At 47.1% G+C, this 27,859-nt stretch overlaps 1 protein-coding gene across 26 annotated transcripts in view; it reads left to right on the top strand.

The window, feature by feature from the left end:
• The window catches only part of PDE4DIPP2 (phosphodiesterase 4D interacting protein), a 212,108-nt gene that overhangs the window by 170,741 nt on the left and 13,508 nt on the right, over positions 1-27,859 (top strand). For 18 of the 26 annotated variants that reach the window (XM_013045059.2, XM_045081837.1, XM_045081841.1 and 15 more), the window contains 14 exons: positions 2,816-3,048; positions 6,224-6,659; positions 7,525-7,717; positions 11,541-11,657; positions 12,258-12,765; positions 14,341-14,576; positions 15,598-15,649; positions 16,731-16,954; positions 17,568-17,720; positions 19,664-19,849; positions 23,198-23,449; positions 24,434-24,565; positions 25,215-25,334; positions 27,161-27,350. In XM_013045059.2, the coding sequence (XP_012900513.1) occupies positions 2,816-3,048; positions 6,224-6,659; positions 7,525-7,717; positions 11,541-11,657; positions 12,258-12,765; positions 14,341-14,576; positions 15,598-15,649; positions 16,731-16,954; positions 17,568-17,720; positions 19,664-19,849; positions 23,198-23,449; positions 24,434-24,565; positions 25,215-25,334; positions 27,161-27,350 (3,032 nt within the window). The remainder of the gene's footprint in view (positions 1-2,815; positions 3,049-6,223; positions 6,660-7,524; positions 7,718-11,540; positions 11,658-12,257; positions 12,766-14,340; positions 14,577-15,597; positions 15,650-16,730; positions 16,955-17,567; positions 17,721-19,663; positions 19,850-23,197; positions 23,450-24,433; positions 24,566-25,214; positions 25,335-27,160; positions 27,351-27,859) is intronic. The other 8 variants (XM_045081838.1, XM_045081829.1, XM_013045063.2 and 5 more) reach the window with 2 other exon arrangements.

Here is a 27,859-nt window from a genome sequence, read left to right as displayed (position 1 = left end):
GGAGAAACAGGCTCCCTGCGGAGCAAGGAGCCCGATGTGGGACTCGATCCCAGGACGCCGGGACCATGACCCGAGCCGAAGGCAGCTGCTTAACCAACTGAGCCACCCAGGCGTCCCTCTATTTTCTAATTTTAAAGTGGGAAATTAGACCAGGTGTACCTTCAGGTCCTTTCTGGTATTGACATTCTGTGGTTCTTTTTTATTTTTAAAGAAACTAGGTGTATTTAAATTAGTGAAAGATAACATGCATTCAGAAGGCAGCTTAAAAATAGATAGGTATAGATGGGGCACCTGGGTGGCTCAGTCAGTTACTTGGGCATCCAGTCTTGATCTTAGCTGAGGTCTGGATCTCTAGGTCATGAGTTCAGGCCCCATGTTGTGCTCCTCCCTGGGTACGGAGCCCACTTAGAAAAAAAGATATTATTAAAATGAGACTTTAAAAAAAAAAAGATTTATTTATTTGAGAGAGAGAGCACAAGCAGGGGGTAGGGGGAGAGGGACAATCAGACTCCCTGCTAGGCAGGGAGCCCAACACGGAGCTCGATCCCCGGACCCTGGGATCATGACCTGAGCCGAAGGCAGACACTTGACTGACTGAACCACCCAGAAGCCCCAAAGTGAGTTGTTATTTTTAAAGAGAAAGAACACTTAGGTTTTAGCGAAGAATAAAGTGCCCATATTCAAAGCTGAGGGTAGTGTTTATTTATTTATCTTTTAAAGGTTTTATTTATTTATTTGAGAGAGAGAGCACAAGCAGGGACAGGGGCAGGAGGGAAGCAGATTCCCCACTGAGCAGGAAGCCCAACGTGGGAGTCAGTCCCAGGACACTGAGATCAAGACCTGAGGCTGAAGGCAGATGCTTAACTGACTGCGACCCCCAGGTGCCCTGCCTATGTTTATTTTAGTTAAGTTCGTTGAAAGGGCTTATATAGAAAGATAACATCTCATAGTTTAAATGAGGGGTTGAGGTCTTAAATATTCAAAAGTCGTTTTATCCAGTCCCCCTTTATTTTGTCCCAAGTGCTTGGTGGCACATATGGAGATAGGCCAACCTAACTGAGCCCGGTAGGAGAACAAGAGAGGCAAAAGTCAGGCTCAGAACCCGAGGAAGGCCTGGCAAATGAGCAGCTGTGTCTATGCATCCTTTTTCATTCTTTTCTTTGCAACCTCAACGGCTGTGCTACTGGCAAATTCATGCTGTGAACTGACTCCACCCATGCAGCCTAGGTCTTACTGAGCTCCATTATGAGCAGAAGTCTGTGGCTTTGTGCCAGGCCAAGCAGCTCTGTCAGTCATTGTTCCATTTAAGCAGCTTGGGCCCTGTTCTGTCCTATATATTTGTGACCTGAATGAAGGTATAAAGCATGTAATTAATTCTACAAATCATGCCCAATCAAGTGGCTACTACTTGATTTATGAAGATGCACATAAAATATTTTGAAGACTTTGATCATTGAGAAATGATTCTGGATAGCCAGAACGAATTTACCAGCGACAAGTACAAGCCACACTGTTAATACAGATAGAAGAAACAGCATGAGCCCAAAATAGCTGTGGCACAGAGGTGGGAAATTGGGAGGTCAACATAGACCTGAAGCTAAGTAGAACCCCAAAGTGCAGTCGCCGAGAGGAGAAAGAAGCAACATAGCATTGGGATGTATTAAGATTAATATTGGATGGATGGACAAGAAACCCTTGCACAAAAATACTTAGTCATACACGGAGTGGGTTGTCATACTCAGGTTTTGGTTTCTATATATATATATTTTTTTTTTAAAGATTTTATTTATTTATTTGTCAGAGAGAGAGAGAGAGAGCAAGAGTGAGCACAGGCAGAGTGGCAGGCAGAGTCAGAGGGAGAAGCAGGCTCCCTGCGGAGCAAGGAGCCCGATGTGGGACTCGATCCCAGGACGCTAGGATCATGACCTGAGCCGAAGGCAGCTGCTTAACCAACTGAGCCACCCAGGCGTCCCTGGTTTCTATATTTTTAAGAGTGTGGGGGAAACTGGAGAGGAACCCAAAATGAACAATAAGAAAGTCTTTAAACAATTCTTTGAGGAAAAGCTACACGATCTGCTTGAGTTGACGCACTGAAGAGTAACTTCAGGAGTATCCATGGAACATAGAAAGGTGTTGGGAAGTTGTTTCCACCTTGTTTTCTCCTCAGGTGCTTAGATTTGTAGAGAGAGTTTGCCTGTCAGCATCAGCGCAAGAGTGATAAGCAAGTGGGCAGGTGGCCTCACTTTAACTTCTCCGTAGTTATGGGGTGTGATTCTCCTGCCGGCAGTGAAATTAAGCTGCTGTTTTACCTGTGGCTGAGTGCCTCCTGTCTCAGTCTTCCTTTTTAGGGCATGAGGTGCAGGCTTGGCCTTAGGCTCTGAGAGCTGGTGTCTCAAGCTGAGATCTCTATAGTCAAGGACTTGGATATTGTGGCGTGAAGGAAGTTTCCTGTCTTGTAAGAAGCCTCTCAGGAGACTTGGTTCCCCAGGGAGAGAAGAAATCAGCATCTACACTCTGGTCCTGTGTAAACCTCAATGAACAATAACATTGGGTTTTTATTTATGATGGGCTTGTGTTTTTTTCTCACCCATATTTGGATGCGGCTCTTCTTTCCCATGGCAGCAGTTCCGAACGCTGGCTGTCTCGTGTCCTCCCCATCCATACCAGTCTCGAGGGTGCTTATGGCTGAGAAAGTCCTTAGGGAGAGCTCATTTTAGGGCTTTTTTGCTCCCATTAATGGCTGCCTTTGCAATCTGATGTTCCTCTTGGATCATCTCTCATGACCTAACTTCTTTAAATTATGATTTTCTTTCAGCTCATCAAGGTGGCCTTGGAGAAAAGCCTGGCAGCTGTGGAGACCCAAAATGTATGTCTTCCTCCTCCTTCCTCAGCAGGAGGGGACAATAACAGAGGTCTTCAGGAGGAAATGCTCCACCTGAGGGCCGAGATCCACCAACACTTAGAGGAGAAGAGGAGAGCTGAGGGGGAACTGAAAGAGCTAAAGGCTCAAATTGAGGAAGCAGGATTCTCCTCTGTGGCCCACATCAGGTAGGACACCACCCAGAGGAGGAGAGCCTGCCCATCGGGAGGTCCCCATAGGCAAGGGAGTTCAGCTCGCTGCAACGAAGGCATTTGTGCTGCTTTAGGGCTTCCTGATCCACATCCCAAGCTCCGTGCATTATTGGTTCAAATTCTTAAGAGAAAACTCAATATTGGTTAATGGTGATCATTCAGATTATTTAAATCTGGTCTTAATTCCGTGTAATAATGCCCATTATTAGCCATTGAGTCACAAGTGAAAATCTCCCGGTGTATGACAGGTATTGCTCTTTTCCATTGACTGGAACATTTTGAAGAATGTCCTACTACCCATGATGCTTCACTGCTGTGTGTGGAACCAGAAGAGTCCCTGAGGGAAGATGATGTATACTGGGGCTTTCTTTGCTTCCACTCAGCTCTCTCTTAGCTGCATGAATCCCTAAATCATGGAATAGCACTTTTAGAAATCTCTGCTGTTTTGTTAACTTTACAGAAGTGGTATATAGCTGATTCATTGGTGAGACTGACCACTGTGGGTTTTTTTAAAAATATATTATTTATTTATTTAAGAGAGAGACAGAGATAGAGAGAGCGCACAGGTGGGGAGGAGAGGGAAAAGCAGACTCCCCACTGAGCTGGGAGCCTGACACAGGGTTTGATCCCAGCATCCTGGGATCATGACCTTAGCTTACGGTAGACGCTTAGCTGACTGAGCCACCCAGGTGCTCACTCTGTTTTTCATGGCATTTTTCAGAAGATGCTTGGGGAACAAACTGATAAGGTAGGACTAATCCATTCATTCGTTCATCCCTGAGGGTCATAATCATCATGGGGCCTGTTGTTTAGAGCACAGCAGTGCGGTTGTACAATTTCTAATTCATGCCCTATAGATTCCCTGCCTATTATGTGCCACTTAAACGTCCCCAAGTCATAGAATAATATTAGTGCTGAAGAGGACCTTGGCATCTAGCCTAATCCTTATTTCATAGTCAAGGAAACTCCATTCTACAATGATCTAGCAGCTTGCTCAAAGTTGCATTTTAGTCCATGGCTAGACCCCTGCCTCTGAATTTTTAATATCTAAGCCTCTTCTTCTATGCTATATACTTTTTAGAACAGTATTGGAAATATTCTCATGATCATCCTCATGCTGGTTCTTTTACTCTGAATTATGATATTCCTTCCTTTTTTTTTAAAGATTTTTATTTATTTATTTGATAGAGATATACAGAGAAAGCGCAAGTAGATAGAGCAGTAGGCAGAGGGGGAGGGACAACAGTCTCTCTGTTGAGCAGGGAGCCCAATGCGGGGCTTGATCTGAGGACCCTGGGATCATGACCTGAGCTGAAGGCAGACACTTAAGGGACTGAGCCACCCAGACACCTCTTTCTTTCTTTCTTTCTTTCTTTCTTTTTCTTTTCTTTTTCTTTCTTTCTTTCTTTCTTTTTTTTAGAGAGAGTAAGTGTGAGAGTGTATGCACAAGGAGGTGGAGGGTTGGAAGGAGAGGAGAGAGAGAATCTTGAACAGCCTCTATGCCTGGTGCAGAGCCTGATGTGGGGCTCAGTCTCGCAGCCCTGAGATCATGACCTGAGCTGAAATCAAGAGTCGGATGCTTAACTGACTGAGTTACCCAAGTGCCCTCATGATATTTCCTTCTACTGAAGTGAAATTCTACTTAAGTGAAAGCACAAGTTGTTAAGTAATCTCTCTGCTCACCGTGGGGCTTGAACTCACAACCTCGAGATCAAGAGTCACATGCTCTCCTGACTGAGCCAACCAGTTCAGGAGTCTAAGAAACTCAATCTAGGGGGAGAGCTAACTGCTAATTCTTCAGGTGTGAATTACTAGTTTCCCATGCCTCTTCTAGTCAGCAGTTCTCAATATAGTGTGCTTACGGATCACCTGCAGGACTTAAGTAAAATGTAGATCCATAGGCCTTAGCTCTAAAGTTGTGGGTTTTTGTTTTTGTTGTTGTTTTGTCGTGTTTTTTTACAAGTACCTCATAGAATTCTGATGTTAGAACTTTTCAGGTCTGCAGCTGGTATAGCAGAATAAAATGACTCCTCTGTTGTAGACCCTGAACTGACTAGACCATATATGCAATTCCATTTAAGCATCCAGTAGCTTTACTAGGTATGAGTTATCCTTATTTTATGTAAAAGGAGACTGAAGCTCAAAGAGGTTAAGCAAACTGCCTATTTAAATGAATTGCCTTGTTAAAGCAATGTTATTGTTGTTTTTTTTTAACACTTCCATCCAACCCTGGTGAAGGGTTCGGTGTGAAGAAAGGATGGAGTCTAGAATGTCTTGGTGAAAATTAATTGTTTATCCATTTTATGTCTTCTACAAGTATGCATGTTTTATGTGGCAGGCACTGTGGAGGCCCTGAGAATACAGGGTGAATAGGACAGGACGAGTCCCTGACCTCATGAAGATGATCTATTGAAAGAGCCAGACATAAAGCAAATAATTACAGAAGTACATTTGATTGTAGTTCTGACTGGTATTATTTATTTCTTGTTTTCCTAGGTCCCAATTTCTCATCCAGTGGTTGAAAACTGACCAATGATAATTAATAGAATTGTAGAACCCATAATAAACTTGTCCCAGGAAAGGTCTTTCTTATTCTTTTTTTTTTTTTCTTAACACTGTAAGTACCGTTGTTTATTCCAGAGACCAGTGAAAAGGAGAACATGAGGCTGAGTGGGCACCTGGGTAGCTCAGTCGGCTTAGCATTTGCTTTTGACTTGGGCCATGATCCCAGGTTCTGGGACCAAGTCCAGCATCGGGCTCCCTGCACAGTGGGGAGCCTGCTTTTCCCTCTTCCTCTCCTTTTGACTCTGCCACTACTTACTACTTATGCTCTCATTCTCTCTCTATCTCAAATAAATAAAATCTTAAAAAAAAAAAAAAAAAAGAACATGAGGCTAGATGACCAGGGTAAAGACAACTAGACCATGTGTGTTGAGTCCAAGATTTTTAGGGACTGTGTTGCCACCAAGTAGCTGTGGTAATGCAGGAGTCTCTCCTCCTGAGTCTATCCAATAAGGGAGCCCTTGTCCATCTCTGAGGTGGCCTCCTGCTTTGGGGTGTCTCTGAGTCTCTGCTGGGCTGAGATGGGGGCTATGGAAACTGAGGCTGAGAGAGGAGCCACCCCCTCATGTTGTGTGTGTGTTTCCTGCAGGAACACCATGCTGAGCCTTTGCCTTGAGAATGCAGAGCTGAAAGAGCAGATGGGAGAAGCAATGTCTGACGGATGGGAGATTGAGGAAGACAAGGAGAAGGGCGAGGTAGCAGTGGAAACTGTGGTAGCCAGAGGGGGTCTGAATGAGAATAGCCTTCAGGCTGAATTCAGAAAGCTCCAGGGAAAACTGAAGAATGCCCACAACATCATCAGCCTCCTCAAAGAACAGCTCGTGCTGAGCAGCAAGGATGGGAATAGTAAGCTTAGCCCAGAGCTCCTTGCACGCCTGGTCCGGGAGATCGACAGAATGAACACAGAGCTGGTCTGTTCTCCTGAGAAGCCCCAATGCCAGGAAGAGGAGCACGTGACCATAAGGCCCTGCCCCAGACCCCAGAGTCTTGATCTTGGGGCTGCCCTCGCCGTGGATGGCCACCAAGTAAGTGTGGGTTTAGATGGAAATAGAGACCTGTGGAGAAGGCCTGGAAGTAACAGTTTTTACCTAAAACAGTTCTGCTCCATGGGTCAGAAGGACTGAGGGAAGGGCTTCTTTGCCTCCCAAGCAGTGGTAATATTCCTCACACATTCAGCCTTTGGAAATGCTTTTACAACATTGTCTCACAAACATTACTTGGGTAATTAATTTTTCATAAATAGTGTTTCATTTTCCAGATGGCACACTAGGCATTGGGCAGCAGGCAGAAAGACCCAGTCTCTGCCCGTAAGTCTGCTGTGTGGTGGGGAAAGATGGCATAAAACAAGTCATTTCAATAGGATGCCATATAGGGATGCTTGGGACTTAAGGCAGCCCTGACAATGGTGTGTAATGACATCTCTCCATATCACTGCCATTTTCTTCACAGCCCATCCTAGGTGTCTGTTCATGAGCCACAGGATTGGGCTGTTGGGATCCTCCTAATGCGAGGGGCTTTGCTGACTATTGAGTAAATGGAGACTAGAGAGGATTTGGGCTGGGGGGAGTGGAGGACAAGGCTGCGACAGGAGCATGAGGATAGATGAGGAGAGGTTTCTACCCCTCCTCTCTTTAACCGCTGAACCAACCTTTACTGAGAGCCCCTCAGTAGACTCTAATGGCACTGTACTTTGTGCTGAAAATACAGAGATGAATAAAACATTATCCTAGCTCTGCAGGAGCTTGGAACTGGAACTGGAAAGCACTACCAAAGGGCTTGAGGAATGCTGAAACAAACCCATGAATATAGTCCACCGGGGGTCAGAAAGGGAAGGGGCCAGGACTGCCCAGGACTGTTACTGCCTGGTCCCTATGCTGGCTCTTTTCACAGCTGGATAACCAGCCCCAGGCCCGAGACCCTGGGACTCCATCAGAATTTAGCCTTCCTGGATCCACCAAGCACCTGCGCTCCCAGCTGGCCCAGTGCAGACAACGCTACCAGGACCTCCAGGAGAAGCTGCTGATATCAGAAGCCACGGTCTTTGCCCAGGCCAACCAGCTGGAGAAATACAGAGTCATGCTTAGTAAGTCTTAGGTTCACCATCACCAAGACAGCTGCCTACGTGCTTTGTAGAATTCCCTTTTCTTCCCCAGCCTCAAAACAAATTTAATCCCGACCAGGGTCCTAGAATTGTAAAAATGGTTATTTAACTTCAGTTTTTGCACCTGGCAGAGAAGAATAAAAAACAAAGCAAGTTTGCAGTGAGCATATAGGGAAGAAATGGGCCAACACTTATGTTTGCTGATTTCTGCTATAGTCAGCAAAATGCTTTACATCTCTCAACATATACTGATAGTTTCTCTCCTCCTCTTGGCATCAAATCACATTCTTCAAAAATATACCATCATCGTTGGTTTAGAATCCATGCTTTCTCCTAGAACTTCCTATGGTGATTGAAATGCTTATGGAACACATGAGATGTGTCTAGTATAGCTTCAGAATTTTGTTTACTTAATTAATTTAATATGAGGTAGTCACGTGTGGCTAGTAGCTATCTCTTTTTAATTTTAATTTTGATTTTTTAAAATTTTTCATTTTTAAAATTTCTTTTCAGTGTACCAGAATTCGTTGTTTATGTACCACGACCAGTGTTCCATGCAACATGTGCCCTCCATAATACCTACCACCAGGCTCACCCAACTTCCCTCTGCCTGCCCCTTCAAAACCCTCAGATTGTTTTTCAGAGTCCATAGTCTCTCATGGTTTGTCTCCCCCTCCAATTTCCCCCAACTCCCTTCTCCTCTACATCTCCCCATGTCATCCATGTTTTTCTTATGCTCCACAAATAAATGAAACCATATGATAATTGACTCCCTCTGCTTAAACTTATTTCATGCAGCATAATCTCTTCCAGTCCCATCCATGTTGATACAAAAGTTAGGCATTCTTCCTTTCTGATGGAGGCATAATACTCCATAGTGGATATGGACCACATCTTCCTTATCCGTTCATCCATTGAAGGGCATCTTGGTTCTCTCCACAGTTTGGCAACCATGGCCATTGCTGCTATAAACATTGGGGTACAGATGGCCGTTCTTTTCACTACATCTGTATCTTTGGGGTAAATACCCAGTAGTGCAATGGCAGGGTCATAGGGAAGCTCTATTTTTAATTTCTTAAGGAATCTCCACACTGTTTTCCAAAGTGACTGCACTGACTTGTATTCCCACCAACAGTATAAGAGGGTTCCCCTTTCTCCACATCTTCTCCAACACACACTATTTACTGTCGTGTTAATTTTGGCCATTCTAACTGGTATAAGGTGGTATCTCAATGTGGTTTTAAAAAATTAATTAATTAATTAATTAATTTTCAGCATAACAGTATTCATTGTTTTTGCACCACACCCAGTGCTCCATGCAATCCATGCCCTCTCTAATACCCACCACCAGGTTCCCCCAACCTCCCACCCCTCGCTGCTTCAAACCCCTCAGATTGTTTTGCAGAGTCCATAGTCTCTCATGGTTCACCTCCCCTTCCAATTTCCCCCAACTCCCTTCTCCTCTCTAACTCCCCTTGTCCTCCATGCTATTTGTTATGCTCCACAAATAAATGAAACCATATGATAATTGACTCTCTCTGCTTGACTTATTTCACTCAGCATCTTCTCTTCCAGTCCTGTCCATGTTGCTACAAAAGTTGGGTATTCATCCTTTCTGATGGAGGCATAATACTCCATAGTGGATATGGACCACATCTTCCTTATCCATTCGTCTGTTGAAGGGCATCTTGGTTCTTTCCACAGTTTGGAAACCGTGGCCATTGCTTCTATAAACATTGGGGTACAGATGGCCCTTCTTTTCACTACATCTGTATCTTTGGGGTAAATGCCCAGTAGTGCAATGGCAGGGTCATAGGGAAGCTCTATTTTTAATTTCTTGAGGAATCTCCACACTGTTCTCCAAAGAGGCTGCACCAACTTGCATTCCCACCAACAGTGTAAGAGGGTTCCCCTTTCTCCACATCCCCTCTAACACATGTTGTTTCCTGTCTTGCTAATTTTGGCCATTCTAATTGGTGTAAGGTAATATCTCAATGTGGTTTTTATTTCAATCTCCCTGATGGCTAGTGATGATGAACATTTTTTCATATGTCTCTTAGCCATTTGTATGTCTTCATTGGAGAAGTGTCTGTTCATGTCTTCTGCCCATTTTTTGACATAATTATCTGTTTTGTGTGTATTGAGTTTGAGAAGTTCTTTATAGATCCTGGGTATCAGCCTTTTGTCTGTACTGTTATTTGCGAATATATTCTCCCATCCCGTGGGTTGCCTTTTTGTTTTGTTGACTGTTTCCTTTGCTGTGCAGAAGATTTTGATCTTGAGGAAGTCCCAAAAATTCATTTTCATTTTTATTTCCTTTGCCTTTGGAGACATATCTTGAAAGAAGTTGCTGTGGCTGATATCGAAGAGGTTACTGCCTAGGTTCTCCTCTATGATTCTGATGGATTCCTGCCTCATGTTGAGGTCTTTCATCCATTTTGAGTTTATCTTTGTGTATGGTGTAAGAGAATGGTCGAGTTTCATTCTTCTACATATAGCTGCCCAATTTTCCCAGCACCATTTATTGAAGAGACTGTCTTTTTTCCACTGCATATTTTTTCCTGCTTTGTTGAAGATTATCTAACCATAGAGTTGAGGGTCCATATCTGGGCTCTCTCCTCTGTTCCACTGGTCTATGTGTCTGTTTTTATGCCAGTACCATGCTGTTTTAGTGATCACAGCTTTGTAGGAAAGCTTGAAATCAGGCAATGTGATGCCCTCAGTTTTTTTTTTTTTTCAACATTTCCTTAGCAATTTGGCATCTCTTCTGGTTCCATACAAATTTTAGGATTGTTTGCTCCAGCTCTTTGAAAAATGCCCGTGAAATTTTAATTGGAATGGCATTAAAAGTATAGATTGCTCTAGGCAGTATAGACATTTTTGCAATGTTTATTTTTCTGATCTATGAGCAGGGAATGGTCTTCCATCTTTTTGTGTCTTCTTTGATTCCTTTCGTGAGTGTTCTGTAGTTCCTCGAGTACAGATCCTTTACCTCTTTGGTTAGATTTATTCCCAGGTATCTTATGGTTCTTGGTGCTATAGTAAATGGAATTGATTCTTTAATTTCCCTTTCTGTATTTTCATTGTTAGTGTATAAGAAAGCAACTGATTTTTGTACATTGACATTATATCCTGTCATATGACTGAATTGCTGTATGAGTTCTAGTAGTTTGGGGGTGGAGTCTTTTGGGTTTTCCATATAAAGTATCATGTCATCTGCAAGGAAAGAGAGTTTGACTTCTTCCTTGCCAATTGAATACCTTTTATTTCTCTTTGTTGTCTGATTGCTGTTGCTAGGACTTCTAATACTATGTTGAACAAGAGAGGTGAGAGTGGGCATCCTTGTCGTGTTCCTGATCTCAACGGGAAGGCTGTGAGCCCCATTGAGGATGATATTTGCTGTGGGCTAGTAGCTATCTTATAGAACTGTATAGATCTTGATGTTTTAGGACTCTAAATTAGTTCAGCCACATTTACATATTTACTGAGCCTCTGTGGATAAAGCACTTGCTAGTTTCCTGGGGGCTTCTAGGGTTGTTAATATATATAATATATATAATACCCAACATAAAGATATCTGGTCCCCACAAAGCCTCAGTTGTTGTAGGTGAGATTACCAGTGGCACACAGAAGCTCATCCTGGTGGAAGGAAGTCCTGCATGGAGTGAGTGGTCTCTTCTCCCACTTGCCACTTTGGCTGTAAACTCCCTGCCCCTTGAGGGCTAGGGCATGTGCCCCTGAGGTTGAGGGAGTACGTGGGACATTCTGAGAGCCTCTGTGACACCCTCTGTCTCTTCCTGAACAGGTGAATCCTTGGTGAAGCAGGACAGCAAGCAGGTGCAGGTGGACCTCCAGGATCTGGGCTATGAGACCTGTGGCCGAAGTGAAAATGAAGCTGAGCGTGAGGAGAGCACCAGTCCTGGTAGGAACACAAGGGCAGGGCTCACCTGGCCTTCCTGGAGTCAGCCTTCCCATCCAGTAGCTGCTGGCCAGTCCCACACCTAATGAGGAGTAGGGCCGAGGGGACCCAGGACCAGTGAGGCATAGGAAGTTTGGCAGAGAACTCTGGACCAACACGAGGCTGAGTGTGAGTGGGAATGTCTCTAATTAGTTTATAACATACTGCTGTTGATTAAAAGAAGGAAAGTTCTGTCCAACTGGTGATCATATAAGGCTTACTTTTTAATGAAGAGACCAGATGAGCTTGTGGAGACATGTAAACCCTAAGCTAAAAAATCTGTTTTTCCATCCTAGAAGGACTTTGTAGGTACACCCACCAAACTGAAATTGAGAATATAAAAAACACTCAGGGCAGTGGGAGGTGACTGTACCTGGTTCCTGACCTGCAGGGCTGTTGAGTGGGTGGAAATACCATGTCTGAATGCTGGTTAAAGCATGGCTGAATAAAGTACCGCCTCAACTTTCACTTTAGTGATGATTCCTATCCCCGGCACCAGACCTGTCTCCAAGCCTCAGCAGCACGTGTAGTTTTATTCAGGAAGATGTCTTTGTCTTTTCTCAGAGTGTGAGGAACACAACAGCCTCAGGGAAAGAGCCCTGGAGGGGCGCCTGGGCTCCTCAGCGGCTAGCCCCCCAGGGAAGAAGCCCTTGGAGAGCTCTCGAGGGAAGCAGGAGGAGTTCCGTGCATATGGAAAGTCGGAAGACATCTCTCTCCTGCAGAAGGACATCAGAGACCTGAAGGCCCAGCTGCAGAATGCCAACAAGATCATCCAGAACCTCAAGAGCCGGGTCCGGTCTCTCTCGGTTACAAGTGATTATTCATCTAGTCTGGAGAGACCGCGAAAGCTGAAGGCCATTGACACCCTCGAGGGATCTTCACCTCACAGTGTCACTGATGAGGATGAGGGGTGGCTGTCTGATGGCACTGGGGCTTTCTACCCCCCGGGGCTTCAGGCTAAAAAGGATCTGGAGAGTCTGATCCAGAGAGTATCCCAGCTAGAGGCCCAGCTCCCAAAAACTGGAGTGGAAGGGAAGCTGGCAGAGGAACTGAGATCAGCCTCCTGGCCTGGGTAAGGGGGACAATCTTTGGACCCCGATAGGATTGAAAATGTCTAAGTTTGTGTTGGAGGTGGGCTAGCCCAGGCAGTAGAAGAGAGAACCCAATAAGGTGATCAGAAGAGTGCCTATTTCAATGCTAGGCCTAGATCCAAAGAAAGGTCAGTAGGCCTTGCTTGGGAGACACCAGGTCTCTGGGATTTCCTCTCAGGAATCTATTAGTAAAGTGACTGGATATGTGGTGTAGTAGGAAGACTGGAGTCAGATTGCCTGGGTCTGAATCCTAGCTCTGGCACTTTCTAGCTGTTAAACTTACTTAGAACTTCTGGGCTCTTTCCTCACCTATTAAATGAGGAGACTGAGAGAACCTATCTCAACAGGTGGTTACTGGGTTTAAATGAATTAGTACAAGTGATCAAAATTGCCTAACATACATTAAGCTCTCAGTATGACTTTGTGTTGGAATATAATACTTTGTGTTGGAAGACACTGGGTATCTGTCCTTGTTATGTGCACTGAGTACCAAACCATGCAAAAGCTTAGTGGCCTCAAACAATAATTTATGTGGATTTACAGGGCTCAGCATGATGGCTGTTGCTTGGGGGTCCCTTCCGGGGCAGCAATCCGATGGCTTCACGTGTCTGGTGATATGATGCTCCTTGCCTTCTCTTTTTCCCCCCTTGGCTTCTTGTCTTCCAGGGTCTTTCTTCTTGGGGTATGCCTCTCAAGTGGTCTTAGGTTGTTCCATTTCTGCATGGTGGCTGGCTTCCAACAGAGTGGAAGTAGAAGTTGCCAGGACAGTTCAGAGCAACTCCTAGACTTAACACAGTGTCGCTTCCCTTATTGCCTCAGTCACAGTGCTCATAGAGCTTGCCTAGATTTAAGGAGGTGGAGAACAGCTTCTACCTGCCAATGAGAGAAGGAGCAAAGGCACATTGGCAAAACAACATGTGGAACAGGAATGTAATGGCCATCTTGGCAAAACAGTCTGCCATAATAGAGATGATCTTCCAAATAGAAGGCATGAAAGATCTTATCTAGACTTAGAATTAAGTAATTCCTTTTTTCCCTCCAAGTTTATGTATTTATTTATTTTACATAATGTCTCCACCCAACGTGGGGCTTGAACTCCCGACCCTGTCATCAAGTGTTGTGAGCTCTTCTTACTGAGCCAGCCAGCCAGGTGTCCCAGGATTAAGTGATTCTAGTCACTGAACTTATTTTTATTTATTATGTCTATTGAATATCTACTCAATAAATACATTTAGTGTTTCTTAAGTATCAGCTGTGAATCTACACTCTACTAGTCCCATGAGGAATGTAAAATTGGGCACCATATTTACCTCCACAGGACCTACGATTCTCCTGGACATAAGGCTAACATGCACAAAACATTGTAAGAACCACTAAATTGCTAAACTGACATCATGTATCAGAGGGGGATTTACTCTTATATACTTTAGTTTCTGCGCCAGAATCGAGCCTGGGGAGCTCCTTTGAGATGTTCTCACGGAAATCTCTACTGAAGGCCCGTAATTTCACTTTCACTCCTTTTCATTCTTACTTTTTCCTCTTCTCTCGTGTATTAGGAAATATGATTCCCTGATTCAGGATCAGGCCCGAGAGCTGTCGTACCTACGCCAGAAGATACGAGAAGGGAGAGGCATCTGTTACCTTCTCACCCAGCATGCGAAAGATACAGTAAAATCTTTTGAGGACCTTCTTAGGAGCAATGACATTGACTACTATCTGGGGCAGAGCTTCCGAGAGCAACTTGCCCAGGGAAGCCAGCTAACAGAGAGGCTTACCAGCAAACTCAGCACCAGTAAGTTGGCCACAGGGCTTTGACACACACTCGGTCACTCCCATAACCCGAGCCCCAGGTGGCCACCACACCTCCACCACAGTCTTTTAATCCAGGTCCCGTTCCATTTCATTTCCTGGGGCCATTACCGGGTCAGGACTGGTTGGTGGGGAACACTGAGGAGAAACATAGGATTCGGAGGTCATGATTGCAATGGCAGAAACTGGAGCACTCATGGCAAGTGACTTTTAGGGAAGCAGGCTGTGTCCATCCAGTGCTAAGGGGGAGAAAGGGAGAAGAGATCGGAGGATGTCATCATAGTGAAAAGAACCTGACCTGAGAATTGCAAGACCCCAGTGGTGGCCTGAATGCCGCCATTAATTTGCTTTGGGCAATAGTTTAGCCTTTCACTGTCTCTTTGTTTATCACATGGTGTCATACATAAATATAATTCCAGTATAGTTAAAGCATCCTGCCCTTTGGACATAGTTTGGGCACTGAATGTCGTAGTGCAACGCTAGGAATATGGGTTATTATTGAGTTCTTTACTTAGAAGACATTTCCTGAGAGTACCAAGAGATAGTGGGATCAGTCTTGGGGGCCAACCATCCCACACACTGGTGGCAGGTGCAGAGGTGGGACAGGATGGTTTGTCATCTCTTAGAGCAAGAGTGGGCTCTCCATGAATGCTGTGATGGGACACAGAGCATGCATCTGGGAGTGAGTCTGTGACAGGCTTGGAAGGTGGAATATTCCAGAGAGAAGCCGAGCAAGTGCGCTTCAAACTTCTTTGCATTGATTTAGGGTAGAGGAAGTCCTGAGGCTGATCACGAGGTCAGGGGAGATCTGCCTGGTGAGTTCAAGAGAGCCCACAGGTCTCCCCTCTGAGGCTACAATCTGCAACCTTTCCAAGTAATTCTCCTACATGTCTTGGACATACACAGAGGAATCACCATTCTGTACCCACAGACGCTTGCATTTATAATGTAGGAAGTGGAATCTATTTAATTTCTTACCATGTTTTTCTAAATTTGGCTTACAGAGGATCATAAAAGTGAGAAAGATCAAGCTGGACTTGAACCGCTGGCCCTCAGGTAACTTGAAATAGGATCTGATAAAGGAATCAGGAACAAGGCCCAAGGGGTCCAGGGTGACTGTAACTTTACAAATTGGGGCAGGGAAATGCTGATTATAACATGTTCGTTTATTCATGAGACACTTTAGCCTCTCTTCTGCTATAATTCTGTTGATTTCTATTGTGTAATTATGCTCCAGGCTTGGTAACCTAGACTCAGTCTGATCCAACAGTAAACTAACCAGGTTCCAGGGGTCCTTGGCACCCCCAAGGCTCTCCTCTGCTTTCTTCCTGGGTGTTTAAAGATGAGGCTGTGCTGCTGACTTGGCTTACCCTAAGCTACGTTGGCAGCTCATTTGGTAGTTGTCCAGTTCCCCCGGGGGAAAAAAAGAATTGAAGAACCATAATGTAGTTCCTCGGGGGTAGGGAGGTGGGGGAAAGGCCTGGGCGTTGCAGACTCCTGGGAGGCTACGGTCTTTCATGAACCAGTTTTCAATGAGTCACTGCAGAGAATCTTACCGTGTACAGTAAAATATGGGCTCAAAATCCGTAGCTGTAGCCTCTAGTCTAAGCCCCTCTCTGTCAGAAGCCTGCTTTAGACCACGTGGTGCTGCTCCAAGTCCCTGCGGTGAAGAGCAAAGCGTTTTCGTTTCGTTTTCATTGCTAATCCATCCCGGACACATACCTGGGCTGTAGCTCAATCATCCACATGATTCCACGCATCCTGCTCTCGGTTGTCAAGGGCAATGCCAGACTGCTGCATGTTTGTCACCGCTTACCTTCCATTACTGTCCTTACCTTCTTGGAGACTGGTAACCAGCAGTTCTTGGGGCCGCACTTGGAGCAGCTGTGCCTTACAGGGCTGGCTGAGTCTCTGCTAGTTCCCAGCGTCTCCCGTGGCCAGTGCCCTGGATAGTGATTGCCCCTCTTTCTCCCACTGCACCCCACCTACTCTCCGCCCCTAATCAGTGATAGGCTATCTTGATGGTTCTTCACAGGAATGGTTCCCTTGACTTAGGTGGCTTTTCCCATGTGCCTCGGTCAGGACAAGTTGGGCCAGTGCCCTTGGCTTCACCTATTGTCTCCTTCCACCCCACTAGGCTCAGCAGAGAGCTGCAGGAGAAGGAGAAAGTGATCGAGGTCCTGCAAGCCAAGCTGGACGCCCGGTCCCTCACGCCCTCCAGCAGCCACGACTTGTCGGACTCCCAGCGCTCTCCCAGCAGATCCTCCTTCCTGTCCGATGAGCTGGAAGCCAGCTCTGACATGGATGTAGCCAGCGAGTACACACACTACGAAGAGAAGAAGGCTCTGCGTGGTCACTCAGGTAACCTCCTGTTTCTCTAGCCAGGCCTTGCAGATCCTCCCTGGTGTGTGTCAGGCTGAATGTGGCCCTGGGACGAAGCCCCAAGTACAGGCCCCAGTGCCTCAGGATCTTTGCTCTGCTCCTGACTCCAGGGGTTGTTTCAAGGTCTCCACTGGATTTGCAAGCTGGTAGACCCAAGGGGAAGCACAGTGGGAAGAGCGAGAACATCCAGGCAGGCTCTTCCCCATTGTCTCATGAGCACAGACTGTCTGTCTGACTTCCTTCTTCAAATGGGACATCATCTCCCTCCTGCAGAGGTCTTGCTCACGGCATGTCCTGAACTACTGTCCCCTGGGTATCTGTCAGCAGTCACGGATGCTGTCGCTCCCACCTGGTACATTTGGAAATGCCATTTTCATGGTTTCTGGGTCTGGGCCCCACTCTCACCCCTAAGGTGGCTTGCCTCCCTCAAGAAGCTATCTGCAAGCAAGGAAATGAACACGGCTCACAGTGTTTGTGCCTGGTGCTTTCCCGGAAAGCCAGGCCCTGCCCTGGTACCCCTGGCTCAATAGAAGGCCAGATTCCAGTTCTTTGTCGACCACCAAACATTTTCTTTCATTCATGGGTTTTGTAGATTCCATCCATCATTCGAGTCATTCTGCTGTACTGTCTTCTAAGCCATCAGCAACCAGTGCACCTCGGGGGGTTAAGGCCGAACCCAGCAGCAACCCCATCAGCTTGCCAGCTCCCCAGAAACCCCCCCAGGAGGCCAACCAGGCCCATCCAGGTATGCGACAGCCGACACAGCGGGAGCGCTGTCTCCTCTCCCTCAGCAGCCTGTTTGACTTTTCTTCAGGGACGAATGTTTCCACTGTCAGAGGCTTCTAGGCATCAGATCCTAGATGAAATCAAGAGGCCTTCCTAGTCCACCAATTGTGTCTGCATTTTCTTGGTTCTAAATATTTTAGGCAAATCAGAGATCTGCAGTAGACTTTGATCAGAATACCAATTTTGACCAGTAGTCAGCGAATCCTTTTAAAGTAAACATTTTCATTTCTTTCTTTCATTTCACTCTGGGGAGCAAAGAGGCAAAAGAGGTCTCTCCCATGATTATAGTCACCACAGAACAAAAAGAAAGTCACTTCATGGCTAGCCTGGAAGCATTACCCATTTATCTTCAGGGCAAGCCTCTGCAACAACTCGGGATGCTTCAGGATCCTGCAAGCTTCTGTTCACATTACATAGCCATTCATTCATGGATTTATGAACAGCTGGGCAGCTCCTGATACGTATGTAGTGCCTGTCCTGCAGCCAGTTGGAGGGGTATATTTCATTTAGCTGCCCCAAGCTAATTGCCAGGAGTGTGCTGTTCAGTTAGAGCCCCACACCAGCGATGGCAAGAAGAAGGCAAGCCTTGTCCCTGCCTCCTACCCCTTGCCACAACCAGCTGGCTGCCCTCGGTGTGGTTTGTCATAAGGTGCCCGCAGAAGGCACAGTGCTGTCCTTCTGTGGCTCCCATTTCTCCTGAGAGCCCATCAGCCAAAATCTTAAGAAGGCGATGTTTCTGACCCTTTCTGAGCTGGGGCTCGAAGTTTCTGGGCCAGAGTAGGCAGCAGCTGGCCCAGGGAGTCATGGGGAAAACCTGTTTGCCTAGTGCTGTAGACATCTGTGCAAATGCTCTGGGGTCAAACGGAGCAGAAGGCCAGGGGTTTTAAAATCAGAATGCCTACATGAAGGATGCCTGACCTGTGTCACTGGGCAATGTGGGAGTCCTCGCAGTGTTTCTCTGACAGTGTATCAGCATCCTGGCGCGAGGGATGTGATTAGAATGTACTCATTGTTTTCCACGGCAGGCATTCTCCACAGATCAGTCTTGGTTTCTGCTCCCTCCACAGGCTTCCTGCCATATAACTGTTTTTAGGAAAGAGAAGATAGATTCAGACATCAGAATGTCCCAGGGTCCCTAAAGACTTGTTCATAGATGGGCTACATCATGGTCATCTGTTGGAGATCTACTTTAAATGCAAGTTTCCAAGCCCTCCTCCCAAAGTTTATGACTTAGAACAGAGCCTGAAGCAACTGCACGCCTTAAGAATTTTTCCCAAGTGATTTGGATGCCCAGACCAGCATGCAAGCTCTTGTGTCTGAGTCACTTTACCAAGACCTTGATTTTTCTTTTGGTGAATGAATGCGTTGATTTGAGATTCTCAGGTTTGTGTCCATGAGACTTGAATGACACACATGAGGAATGCACATTTCCCCACAGTCCTAGCCCACTTCTGCCCTCCTCAGGGTGAGCCCTCATACTCTCAGAGGAGTTCCAGGTGTAGGGAGTCTTGTCACAGGGGCAAGGACCCACTCCCACCCAGGGGTGATTGGGAACATTAACGTGCGGACATCCTGATCCCTCCGTGCCTGGGACAGCTGGGAAAGGCTCTCATAGCTGCCTGGGATACAGCTATGCCACCTTGCCTGCTTTAGCCAGTTGTTTCCAAGATGAGCATAGAGTATGTATGCCGGAAGCCCCCGGCGAGGAAGAAGGAGGAGGGGTCCGCTAAGCCCGGCTTTTGGGTGGCAACCCTGGCCCTTCGCCTTGTTGGCTGTCACCATGCTGAATGATAGCCTCCCCCCAAGGAGACATCAGGGCAAGACATAGTTTCATTTTCATCTTTTCCCCATTCCTTTCTTTCTAATGACGTGTCTACTTTCTTCCCAACTCTGTGTTTCTAGGCCTTCACTTTCCCTCCATACCCACGCTGGTTAGCCTTCCCCAGGCACCATTGCCCTCAGCAGCACCCAGCTTCCTGCCTTTCAGCCCCACTGGCCCTCCCCTCCTTGGCTGCTGTGAGACCCCCGTGGTCTCCTTGGCAGAGGCTCAGCAGGAGCTGCAGATGCTGCAGAAACAACTGGGAGAAAGTGAGCACTTCCTGTGGCCTTCATGTGCTTGGGCCAGGCTGCCCTGCCCCATGTGGCCCTGCATGGCTTTGGCTTGGTGGCGGAGTTTTGAAAAACGACCTAGGGTGTGCACGTTGCCAGCAGGGGACTGGCGAGTGGCCCTGCTTGCTTTTTTTGGGAAATACCTTTACTGTTGTTTTTCTGGTGTGTGTGTGTGTGTGTGTGTGTGTGTGTGTGTGTGTGTGTGTCTCATCGTTGCGTCAGGCCCTAGACCTGCTCCTGTCCCACTGCTGCTGCCAGTGTGGGATACCAGCAAGTCTCCTGAAAGCCTGACACAGCGGTGATGTGTCAGCAGGCAGGGCATGGGTGAGAGCTTTTGTGCCTTACCTATATAGGCGAGACAAAGTGGCCATTTCCAGGGAGTCCTTTCCATGCCTATGATAGTCTCCTGCTGTGAAACACACTCTTCATCAAGTTCGGCTCCTGACATCATTAGGTTGAGGGTGTGAAGGGTAGTAGCAGTAGAGGGATTCAGAAGAGGTGACAAAGCCCCACTTCCTAGGGCACAGGGTTCATTTCTACCCTGGGACAGGTTACAGGTTGGCGGCTCGGACTGGAAGCACAGGCTGTGATACCTGATTGTAAATTCTGTCCTCTGATTCCCAGAGATCCTTGATCGTATTGATCGTAACCGTTATAGGCTCTGTATGGTCATCTTTTTGGAAAGGCTTCAATATATGTCTGGGCTGTATGACTCATTGTCAAAATTGTTGGTGGGGTCATTTATAGCTTAGAAAAAAAAGAAGAAAAACCCTCAAATGAGGAATTTGCTTTCTAGTTTTTTAATGTTTAAATGCTTAATGCTCTCTTAATGCTTAATGCTCTCTTTTTTTAATGCTTAAAAAAAACTTAGAAATCAGTTTGATGTTACCTTAAAACCACATTCTGTGTGTCTTAAAAATAAGTAAGTAAGTAAGTAAGTAAGTAAATAAATAAATAAAGGCTCAGATGAGCCAGAGATTGATGGTAAGGGAAACCAGTCACAGTGTCCAGTGACCTAGGACCACAGCTGAGAATTCATACTGAAGTCCCCATCGTCATTTAGCCCAGCTTGTTTCTTATGTCAATCCTGAAAGTGACCACACTCTCTAGTCTACTCTGTCCCAGTTTGATTCCCAGAACCAATTAGATAACACCCCTTTTAGGAGAGTTTGTACAGCTCCCATTTTTGCAGGCAGAAATGTCTAGAAGACTGCCTCCTGCTTATCACAGCTTTACCCAGGTGTAGCAGTCGAGGCTAACCCAGCAACACAAACCTGGTCTTCCTGAGCCTCACACCACTTGTGTGATAGGTAGAGCCCAGGCAGGGAACTAAGGCTCAGAGGAGTAGAGCTACTTGTTTAAGGTTACTAGTCAGTGGGAGAGATGGCTTAAGTCCAGGTCTTCTGCTCCCAGTCCTGTGTTTCCATGATACCTTTTCTGTCTAGGATGGTTTTGTTACCATCCTGCTCAGAGCTAAGCTCAACAAATTCTGGAAGCCCCTTGAAACAGTCTTTTCTCTGTCTCTTTAGAGATCAGTAGACAATTCATCAGAACCTCTGATCTAGAATTTGATATTTGACGGATAACAAATTTGTCCCATATCAAAATGGCAAGAGTGATCTCTAGCTGACTTTTCTTTTCCTTTACCTTTCCACATTTGTCAGTTTGTCTTTGTCCAGAAGGAGTGATAGGAGACATCTGTGCATGAAAAAGGGTCTGTTGATATGGGATCAAGTCATACTTAGTCTGAGCCCTTGACCAGAGTTTGGATGGCCCCAGCTTTAGTGAGCAAGATGACAGCCCTGTCTTTTCTGTCCTCAAGCACAGGCCTCTCTGAGGGATGGCAGCTTACCAGTGTTCCTTGTCCACTTGGAAACAAGCTTCCACGTGGGCAGTGGTGCATGGCAGCTTCTTGGGGCAGCGTGGGGCAAAGATCTCCTTGTGTTAGAGTCTGTCTGGCGTCTTTGCATGGTTTAGGGCATGTGCTCTCTGTTGTGTGGCCTGGGCAACCAGGAACATGAGAATGCTGATCACTGTTACTGATAGACTTGGAACCTTCTATAGCCTTGGTTAAAATGTAAGCGGTTGACTACCCCTGATTTCCCCCTTTGCCTTGTGTTGGGCTGGGGAGGAAGGGGGTGTGAAAGAGGCAGAAAATCACATCTTTACAAATCCCAACTAAAATCTAGATGTTGAGGGTCAAGTGGGTAGCTCAGTGACTCTCAGTGAGTTAGGCATCTGACTCTAGATCTCAGCTCAGGTCTTGATCTCAGGGTGATGAGTTCAAGCCCCACTTTGGCCTCCATGCTGGGCATGGAGCCTACTTAAAAAAAAAAAAAAAGATTCAGATGCTGACATTTTTCATCCCCCAGTGATCCTAATGGACATCTATTATTTTGCAGATTGAGGAAGGAGAGACCCATGATGGGTACTTCTCAAACTTTGCTGCCAATGAGAATCACCTGGGAAGGTTTTAAAACATCCAGTGCCCAAGCTGTATCCCCAGTTAAGGCAAAATCTCTGGGAGGTCCAGGCATCAGTATGTGTTTGTTTACATTTTCCGAGGTGACTGTAGTGTGTGGATAAGTTTGAGAACCAGTTACAAATGGAGATTAAAAGTTGACAAGTAGCCAATTGCATTATCCCCTCAGAGGAGTTTGGCTTGGTTGGAGGGAATGATGACCTCTTCCTCTTTGCTTAGGTCAAGCTACCTGCTTACTATGCTGCCCATGCTGATAATCCCTGAAGAAAAGGAGTCTTCTGAATAGGAATATCCTAAACTACAGCCTTGCCCACCTCTCTCTGTCTCTCCCACAGCCTGGACTTCTTTTCACATAGAAGCAGAGATGATTTGGCTCAGGGGAAAGCCCATGATTTCCTAAGATCTATGAGAGCATCAGCCTCATGTTAAATGAAAGTTCCCACATCCCTCCATGGATGCTAACATTGAGCACATCTATGAATAGGAATGTGCTATATCCTCCAACTTTGGGACTGAGTTCTCCTTCCAGAACTTTCCTGGACTGTATCGTGAGGAATTTTAGTAGAAGCCAGGAGTGCAGCCTCTGGACTTTTCCTTTGTGTACACTGGTGACTTCCACATACTTTGTCCATCCTCCGCCTCTTGGTGTCTCATGCCAGCAAACACATGAGGTGAAAGTTATGGCTTCTAGGTTATGGTCTTCATCTAACTGGTATTCCACAATGGACTGGCATTTCTGACATCGCACATGTCCCCTTTGGTGTCCACTTTTAGCAATCCCACACTTCCTTCCTGGTCCTTCCCTTCCAATCCTCTCTTCCTCACTCTGGTTTCTTTCTGCCCAGGTGTCAGCACCGTGCATCCTGCTTCCCCATCTGCATTGCCAAGCAACCATTTAGAAGCCAGCTCTTCTCACTATCTCAACCCCGCCCAGCCCCACTCTCCACTGAGGGGCGGCCCAGAACTGGGCAGAATCCTGAAGCCCAGCTATCTGGGCAGCGGCAGCCAGTGGGATGTGATGAGGCCTCAGAAAGGGAGTGTATCAGGCGATCTGTCCTCAGGATCCTCTGTGTGTCAGCTTAACTCCAAACCCACAGGTAAAACATAAAGCCCAACAGGTCGGTCTGTGAAATGAAATCTCATTTAGAGTCTCCTAGCTGGGCAGGGGCGTTTTTCATTTCTCTAGTCCCTGGCTTACAGAGTGGGGGTAAAATGACAGGGTCCTATCTGTGCTGGGCCTTCCTAAGTGCCCTGCTTCAGCCTCCCTGCCCATGGCCTCAGTGCTGTTCAGGGAATTGGGAAAGTCAGAGACACACCTTGTGCTCTCACGTTCATGTCATTAACCACACAGGGGAAGTTTATATCCATGGACTTCTACCTTATGCCTCCTCACTGAGGCTGGAGGAAGGGCTTGATGCCTCGTTAAAGACTATTCCGTCAAGTATCCATAAGAATAATGATATCAGGCTAGAGTGAAGTCTTCCCTAACACACTCAGGAGAAAGTCACACTCAACTCACCATACATTTCCCGACACTTCAGTTATTTTTCTAAACCATGTGGAACTCCCTCACCCTCACTGGTTACACTGGTCACCGTACACTTACATTTAAAACTCCCTCATATTTTGGGGCACCTGGGTGGCTCAGCTGGTTAAGTGTCTGCCTTCAGCTCAGGTCATGATCTCAGGGTCCTTGGATCGAGCCCCACATCGAGGGCTCCCTGCTCAGTGGAAAGTCTGCTTCTCCCTCTCCTTGTGCCCCCCTCCCCCAACCTGCTCATGCACTCTCTCTCTCAAATAATTAAATAGTCTTGAAACTCCCTCACACTTAACTGTGTGTAGGAGGAGGCCCCTGGGGCATGCTTCACGCGGTCTCCTGGGTTTGACAGCCCGTTTCCTCTTTAAGCAAAGTCGCTGTGTTCCTGAGTGCCCATGTGAGAAAATGCAGTTGGTGGAAGGGTGGGGATGTTTAGGGATCCTGCTGAGGAGCCACTGGCTGTGCCCCACTTCCACCTGGGCCCCCCTGGTGACCAGGATTCCTCATCTCGCACCTCTCCCCGGTCCTGACGGGATGGCTGCAGGGGCTGACCTGCTGGAGGAACATCTTGGAGAGATCCGGAACCTGCGCCAGCGCCTGGAGGAGTCCATCTGCATCAACGACCGGCTGCGGGAGCAGCTTGAACACCGGCTCAGCTGTGCAGCCCGTGGGAGCGGTAGGAGAGGCCCAGAGCCTCCCATACTGCCATAACTGGGGAGCCTCTGGAGGCTGGGCTTCATGCTTTCCAAAGCATGTGTTGGGCTTATCTCTACTTGCTCCTTCCGAACAGTCCGGCAAGGCAGGGGGGGCAGGTGCTCTTATCCTCACTTAGAGCTAAGAGAGAACTTTCCTCCTGGCAGAGCTAACAAGGCGTGTCTGCAGGGCGTCTGACTTCCCAGCCCGTCCTTAGTCTGCTTGTATATGTGCCTGCTGACCTCTCCACCTTGTCATGGGATTGGCACATGGTGGAGCCCGCTCAGTGGGTGCCCTCCCGTAGCCACTCACCAAGGCGGCCATTCTCCCAACACTCTCCTCTCGGGCTTGGGTCCCTTGGACGCCAATCCTTCTACATGCCCTTGTCCTGCCCCCAGCCCTGTGGTGGCTCCTGTGGGGACAAGAGCCTCTGGAACAGCTGCAGCTCGGGCACGTGGTGGGGCCTGAACAGAAAGCAGGCACTTGGCCCGCCATGCTTGGGGTCCAGGTCTTGGGGACCCAGACACTCCTGCTGGGTTGGGACAGTATTTCTGGAGGGACAGAATGGGTAGTTTCTGGAAAGCATCTGTTACCCTAATGTGTAACGTGTCTGCTTACACTTTCTGGGACAGGATCTACCTCCAGTTTCTACAGCCCTGGCCTAGAACCCACACCGCAGCTCTACAATGAGAACAGAGTCCTTAAGGAAGAAAACCGGAGCCTTCAGGCTCAGCTGAGTCATGTTTCTAGAGGTGGGTGGTAAAAGCCACACACTGCGCTCCTTCCCGGTCCCTTTCGTCCTGGCCACACCAATCACCGTTGAAGCCAAGAGAAGGTGGAAATAACAGCTAACCAGATCCACCAACCCAAGGTCCCATGTGGTTCTCAGTCTAGAAGGGGTTACTTCCTGAGAGGTCCCAACTGTGGGCCTTCACACTCCCAGGTGCTCGGTACAAAGATAGCTCTAGGAAACCCACCACCTCTGTGCAAACCACAGATACTCAGATACTCAGTCATTAGTTATGAACTGGCTACCAGTTAGGTGTCTGTTCTCCCTGTCCAGACTTTACTGCAGCGTCATGTGTCTCTCCCCGTCTCCTCACTGCTTCCCCTCACTCACCCAGTTCCGGCTCCTCTCTGCTCAGTAATCCTCAGGACTCTGTGCCTGGAAGCACCAGCCAGATGTCCTCCAGAGCATTCCCAACACTATTTGATGGACATCCAAGGGAGGGGGGGCATCATTTCCTCTGTGACTGGGGGGCAGCTAACCTTAGTGTCAATTGACTTGATCAAATCAATATATGGTCAATAAAAATTATATTTATCTGCAAATATTTATTGAATAGTCATGAAAGACTAATACTTTCCTAAAGGATTAAGCCCAGAATGTTGTGGAACAGGAAGAGATAGCAAGTGTTGTTTTTAAATCTGCCTCTTCAGAGCAGGAAGATGTGAGGGAGAGGTCACTGATGGGGAAGTAACGAGACATAACAGAGAAGAGAGAAGACGTAACTGCTAAACCATCTTTGCATGCCGGGACAGGCTAGCACAGACCTCAGTGGGGAGAAGTCACTAAGATGTGGAAAAGCACAGTGGGCCAGGCCCAGGGACTTCCCCCTGGTAGACTGACAGCTCCTGCAGCCTGGTTCTCAGAGCCCCTGTCCTTAGTGTCTGGGAAATCATGCAAGTTATTGAGATTCCACAAGCCCAGAAAAGGACAGATGTCCCCATTTTCAAATTGACGAATATAATATATTCTAAAAACTATAGACAAGAAATCTTGATGCTGCTCTTTGGCAAAATTAAAGAAAGGATTATCACACAGAGGGTGTGTGAACTTAGAAAATAGTGAGCATTAGAAACCACAGCGTTTGGGGCACCTGGGTGGCTCAGTGGGTTAAGACCTCTGCCTTCAGCTCAGGTCATGATCCCCCGCTCTCTGCTCCTCGGGAGCCTGCTTCCCCCTTTCTCTCTGCCTGCCTCTCTGCCTACTTGTGATCTCTGTCTGTCAAATAAATATATAGAATCTTTGGAAAAAAAGAAAAAGAAAGAAACCACAGCTTTGGGGGCACCTGGGTGGCTCAGTTGGTTAAGCACCTGCCTTTGGCTCAGATCATGAACCCAGGGTCCTGGGATGGAGCCCCCTGCTCAGCAGGGAGAGGAGTCTGCTTCTTCCTCTCCCTCTGCTTCCTCCCTGCTGCTCCTGCTCTGTCTCTCTCTTTCAGATAAATAAATAAATTCTCAAAGAAAAGGGAGGAAGGAAGGAAGGAAGGGAAGAAGGAATGAAGGCAAGAAGGAAGGAAGGAAAGGAGGAAAGAAAGAAACCTCAGCGTTTTCTCTAATAGCAGGGTAGACCTTGTGAAAGCAGAAGATCAAGGGCATTGCAAAGATGGAGACTCCACATTCCCCAGGGTGTGTGGATGTAATGAGCTGACACCCTCTGTTTTTCTAAGCAGATGCGGCATCAGCTTGCATTCCCATTGCCTTAGTTCTGCCCGTCAGGATGGAGGAGCTTGGGCTCCTTGTCCTGCCAGCCTCTGCCCCCACAGTGTAAGTCGTCCTGTGTTCTGCTCCCCAGAGCACTCCCAGGAGACGGAACGCCTGAAAGAGGCCCTGCTGTCCTCTCGATCCCGGCTTCAAGAGCTGGAGATGGAGCTGGAGCGCCAAAAGGGGGAACGGCAGCAGCTTCTGGAAGACTTGAAGGAGAAGCAACAGGAGATCTTGCATTTCCAGGAGGAACGCCTGTCCCTCCAGGAGAAAGACTCCAGGTAAGGGGGAGCCTGATAAGAAGGAAGGGGGCCCTGTTTTCAGATTTAATGGGATATTGACAAGACAGGTATTGGAGCCTTTGGGGGCCCTCAGTTTCCCCTCTGCTATTCCTGATTTATGGATGAGTTTGAGCAGAAGGAAGGACTTCTCTGAGAATGCCTTTTCACTCCAAAGTTGGGAGAGAAAAACCTTATTTTAGAAGGCTTCAGCATACGAGGGGCACCTGGGTGGCTCAGTTGGTTAAGTGTCCAGCTGTTGATTTTGGCTCGGGTCATTATCTTGGGGTCATGAGAATGAGCCCTGCACTGGGTTTGGCGCTCAGCTTGGAGTCTGTTTGGGATTCTTTCCCTCCTCTTCTCCCTCCTCTTCTGCTCCTCCTACCGCTTGCAGGCAAGTGATCTCTGTCTCTCTCAGATCCGTCTTTAAAAAAAAGGGGGGGGGGGTTCAGCGTATCAGATCCTGGAGAAAAAAAATGTTCTCATCCTTCCTGTTAGTTTAAGGATATTGG

The sequence above is a fragment of the Mustela putorius genome, unplaced genomic scaffold (genome assembly GCF_011764305.1).
Source record: "Mustela putorius furo isolate JIRA1106 unplaced genomic scaffold, ASM1176430v1.1 tig00000585_pilon_pilon_pilon, whole genome shotgun sequence".
Taxonomy (NCBI): Eukaryota; Metazoa; Chordata; class Mammalia; order Carnivora; family Mustelidae; genus Mustela; species Mustela putorius.
Note: the sequence above shows the minus strand (reverse complement) of the source record. Positions and strands in the feature narration are given on the sequence as shown.